This window comes from Papaver somniferum, unplaced genomic scaffold, assembly GCF_003573695.1.
Source record: "Papaver somniferum cultivar HN1 unplaced genomic scaffold, ASM357369v1 unplaced-scaffold_158, whole genome shotgun sequence".
Classification (NCBI taxonomy): domain Eukaryota; kingdom Viridiplantae; phylum Streptophyta; class Magnoliopsida; order Ranunculales; family Papaveraceae; genus Papaver; species Papaver somniferum.
Window position 1 is genome coordinate 2,733,938 of NW_020625264.1, and position 4,554 is coordinate 2,738,491.

Below are 4,554 nucleotides of genomic sequence, written 5' to 3' on the forward strand. Positions count from 1 at the left end.
TTATGAATGATCTTCATAACGAATTTGCTCTTAAGGATCTAGGCTCGCTGTCATACTTTCTTGGCATAGAAGTCACACAACTCTCTAATGGATTGTTTCTTTCGCAACGTCGTTACATTGAGGATCTTCTTGTTCGTGCCCATATGCAAGGAGCTAAACCAGTAACCACTGCCTTCAGCACGTCCACTGATTTGCATCCGGTTGATGGTCCCTTGCTGTCTGATGTTACTATGTACAGGAGTTTGGTTGGTGGTCTTCAGTATCTCTCTATGACAAGACCGGATATTTCCTTTGCAGTTAATAAGGTATGTCAGTTTATGCATAAACCCACGGAAGCTCATTTGATTCTCGTCAAACGTATCCTTCGATATTTGCAACATACATCTACCTTTGGTCTTTTTCTGCGTCCCGAACGAGATTTGCAGCTTAGTTTCTCAGCATATACTGATGCTGATTGGGCGGGTGACCATCTTGATCGTCGTTCTACAAGTGGATATTGTTTTTATCTTGGTTCCAATCTTATTTCTTGGAGTTCTCGTAAACAGCGGACAGTTTCCAGATCCAGTATTGAATCTGAGTATCGTGGTTTAGCCATTGCAACGGCTGAATTGATGTGGGTTGAATCTCTTCTTCGTGAACTACAGGCTTCTATTCATTTTCCTCCTACTCTTTGGTGTGACAATTTGGGAGCTACTTATCTCACAATGAATCCGATATTTCATGGTCGAACAAAACATATAGAAATTGATTATCATTTCGTCCGTGAGCAAGTTCAGGAAGGACAACTTATTGTTCGTTTTGTTTCATCTACGGGTCAAATTGCAGATATCTTTACTAAATCTACTCCAAAGGATCATTTTTGCAGACTCCGCTCTAAGCTCAATGTCATTGAAAACCTGCTTAGATCGAGGGGGAGTGTTAGACATATAGCAACCGTGACTGAATAAGTCACGATGTTCTGTATCTTTCCTATTATACGTATATATATCCTACTAATTGAATATCTAGGAAATCTGTGTAATCTAGGAAATCTTTGTATATCCTATATCCTACTAATTAAATATCTAGGAAATCTGTGTAATCTAGGAAATCTTTGTATATCCTATATTCTGTGTATCCTTTGTAATCTTGATAATATAAATACATAATCCTTCTTTGTGTTTCTCATCTTATTGAGAACACATTAAACATAAGTTCCAACTGTTTTCTTAGCATGAAAACTGTGATAAAGTTGTTAGGCTACGATGCCAATGATCTGAGTTCAAAATCGTACCTGACTTAAACACCCCGGAGGCAAATGTGTTAAGGCTTCAAATATAGGAAAACTAAAAATCAAATTGTCTAATCTGACCGACTCAGGAACCAAGTAAGATTCGGATCCTGAGACAATCTTAATGGATAACATGTAACTTAACTGTTGGCCACTTGTTTTTTTCTGGAATTCTTTCTTTTTTCTCTTGCAAATACACTGCAATATAATTAGCTGGTTCAATAGACATCATCAGGGACGAAGCAAGAAATCTTTCTATGGGGAAGCAAATAGGAAAGCAACATCTTGTTAGGGAAGCAACTAAGCAAAAAAGGGTTTGAAACTCCATTTCTAAAACAAATTGAGGCTTGGGAGCCGGTTGGATAGGGGTAGCAAATGCACACCCTTGTTATACACTGGCTCCGCCCCTGGGCATCATACCCTAACTATAGATGCGAAAGCAATGGTCATCTTAAAATAGTGTGGCAATCGTAGCATTAACCTCTAGAAGCAAAACCAGTCCTTATATTTGGTGAAATTTTTGGGAATGTATTCATTTTAGCTGATATTCAAATGTATGGTATTCAAGACAACCCAAACTCCATTAGGCATCAACTGTTAGTCACTTAATTGGGTCAGCAAGATATATACACCACTTCTGATAGTTCATAAAATATTTTTCTTTAACATAAAAAATACAAGCAAAAAAACCCACCATTTTTATGAAATAAAACTCACAAATTCAAGATAAATATTGTCGGTGAACATGTTAATTTCACTTGGCCGTGATTTGATATTATAGTCCTCTAAACAGAAAGCCCGTGAAAACATCAACAGTAAGTGGTCATATGAGAGACTTTTCTGGCCTTAAAACCATTCTACATAAAAAAAAAATCATTCAACCCATGTGTCTGCAATTATAAAGCATGTGGTCATGCATGATTAGAGGAAGATAATGCATCACCCATTAAGCTACAAGGCCATGCCAACTTGCAATAAGACTAAAATATAAATTCAAGCAATAAAAAAACGTGTTGCAAATAAAAGATCAAAAAAGATAAAGAGAATACAAGATGAGTCCAACAACCATAATAAGAAATATAAATTAAAAGACAAGACTTAGAATCAACTCCAAATCCTATCTTGAAGCACATTTTTTTTCCAAGAAGTTGCAGAAGAAATTGCTGAGAAGTTTGTGACTGGTTCATCTTGATTAGTTTTTCCGGCAAGATGTCTAGTTTTACGGCAGATGTCGAGAAGAATTCCGGCAGGAAGCCCAAATTTACCCGGACTTGTAGTATGTTGAGTCAGTATTTGAAGCAGAATGGAAGTTTTGGTGATTTGAGTCGCGAAATGACTTGTAGTACTCCTCAGCTAGATGAGAAGAAAGGTATGTGGTATATAATTTTGTTTTTCCGTTTAAGTTTTCGGTTTTAAAGAAGAAACAGGTTCAGGGTTCATATTATTATCCCTATCATTTGTTTCGATATAAATTCTGCCATGTAAATATGTCTTAGGAGGTGGAAATATGATGTAAAAGATCATGATTTTAGTTTTGTAGAAGTAGTATTAAAGCAAGGTATCTGATAATAAACATGTTTGTATATTCAGAGGAAACCCCCATCACTATGAATTTGTTACCAGCGGATGACTTTCCGGCAAAGCCAGTACCGGAAGTGAAACCGATGGATTTGTTTCCTCAAGATACGGGCTACGTACGAAGTCTTTCTATGAAAGAACCAGTCAAGGAAACCGTACCGGCAAAAGAAGTAGTGAAACCAACACAAGATGGTGGTACTTCAATGACGATATTTTATGCTGGACAAGTACTAGTTTTCGACAAATTACCAAAGGACAAAGCAAAAGAAATAATGGATTATGCCGATGTTATTAATAGTATTACTACTCCTAATACTCCTCCGGCGATCGAAAAACTCATTGTGAACTCTCCTTGTATTGTTGACTTGAATTCTCCATTAGCATCAGATGTTCCTGTTGCAGTTTCTGCTGGAATTGGTTCCTCGAGTAAAGCTAATCTTGATTCAGGTACTAACATTTCTAGCAAAATTTAACATGTATTATTATTAGATTAGTTTTAATGGTTAGAAGCTAAGGTAGTTTGTATAACGACATGTGTATTAGAGATTCAGATGGTCGTGCTTCTTTACCATTTGTATGAAAGAGTTTTTTATTCAACCTCATGAATGCACATTTTTTTTCTTTTTCTTTTTGTTTGATCCTCAAAATCAGTTACAGAAGTTATTAACCGTCGCATGTTAAATTAAATCTTGAACCCGAATCATTAGAACTAATAAGTTGTTGCCAGGATTTGCGACCCATGTGCATATTAACCACTTAATCCATGTTTTGAAGTGTAAAAGTACTTAATATTTGTTCATCTATCTGCAGGTGAAGAAAAGATGGCCAAACAAAACCATGTCCCGATTGCAAGAAAAGCATCTCTTCATCGATTCTTAGAGAAGAGAAAAGATAGGTAAGAATTTCTCATAAAAGCCTTGTCCCATGGTAGTTTCGAATGAATGAACTCCGTTTAACAAGTACATTTCAAGTAATCATCTAGCAGTCCTCTTTACAAAAAAGCATTACCAAAGATTCGGATTCCATCACTAATTATGTTTACGTGTGGTTTAACGACAGGATTATTGCAAAAGCACCTTATCAAGTTGTTAACAACACTTCTTCCAGTACTGAAGTTTCAACCAAGCCTGCAGGAGAAAAAAAGTCATGGCTGAATTTGGCTTCCTTGATGCCACCACCACCACCAAGATTGCATCTCCAACTGTAATTCTCATTAAGCTTCCTCATCTTTTACCTTCCATTCTACTTTAAAAATACTTAAATATTATTAATGTAGTAATTTATTAGTAATTAGGCCCAGCTTTGGGGTTTAGTCTCTTAACCCATATTTTTAATGTACACATTTTGGGGTCTATTAACTAATTCCCATGACTGCCATTATCATATCATTACATATGTCTCATTCTTGTGTTGCAACAATAATACTACTATTGATTAATCAATCAATAATTCTCTTTGTTTAAATTTTTTTCTAACTCGATCTAAATCTGACTCGTTACACCTGAATCCGACTTCACATATCCGTGATTTTTCATTTTTTCTGAATTTGACTTAAAAATTCTCTTGTGAAGTTAGAAATCATGAAAACTGAAAAATCAAAAGATCTAACATCTGATACAGACCGAGTTAGATGTGACATCTGATTCGGACCGAGTTAGATTCAAACCGGATACCTAATTTTTACCGTGAAATTCCTCGATTCCTTT

At 35.9% G+C, this 4,554-nt stretch overlaps 1 protein-coding gene across 1 annotated transcript; it reads left to right on the forward strand.

Moving 5' to 3' along the window:
- Window positions 1–2,291: 2,291 nt before the first annotated feature.
- LOC113336996 (protein TIFY 10B-like) lies at window positions 2,292–4,312 on the forward strand. The gene is made up of 4 exons (XM_026582693.1): window positions 2,292–2,639; window positions 2,861–3,295; window positions 3,659–3,743; window positions 3,908–4,312. Exons 1-4 carry the CDS (start codon window positions 2,480–2,482, stop codon window positions 4,053–4,055), a joined length of 828 nt encoding a protein of 275 aa, XP_026438478.1. The 5' UTR covers window positions 2,292–2,479; the 3' UTR covers window positions 4,056–4,312.
- Window positions 4,313–4,554: the final 242 nt, after the last annotated feature.

What these genes read in the sequence shown, in the direction of transcription:
- LOC113336996 (XM_026582693.1), top strand. Translation starts at nt 2,480, where the DNA reads ATGTCTAGTTTTACGGCAGATGTCGAGAAGAATTCCGGCAGGAAGCCC. An exon ending in TCAGCTAGATGAGAAGAAAG is followed by an intron (nt 2,640 to 2,860) that starts GTATGTGGTATA and finishes TTGTATATTCAG; the next exon opens with AGGAAACCCCCATCACTATG. An exon ending in TAAAGCTAATCTTGATTCAG is followed by an intron (nt 3,296 to 3,658) that starts GTACTAACATTT and finishes ATCTATCTGCAG; the next exon opens with GTGAAGAAAAGATGGCCAAA.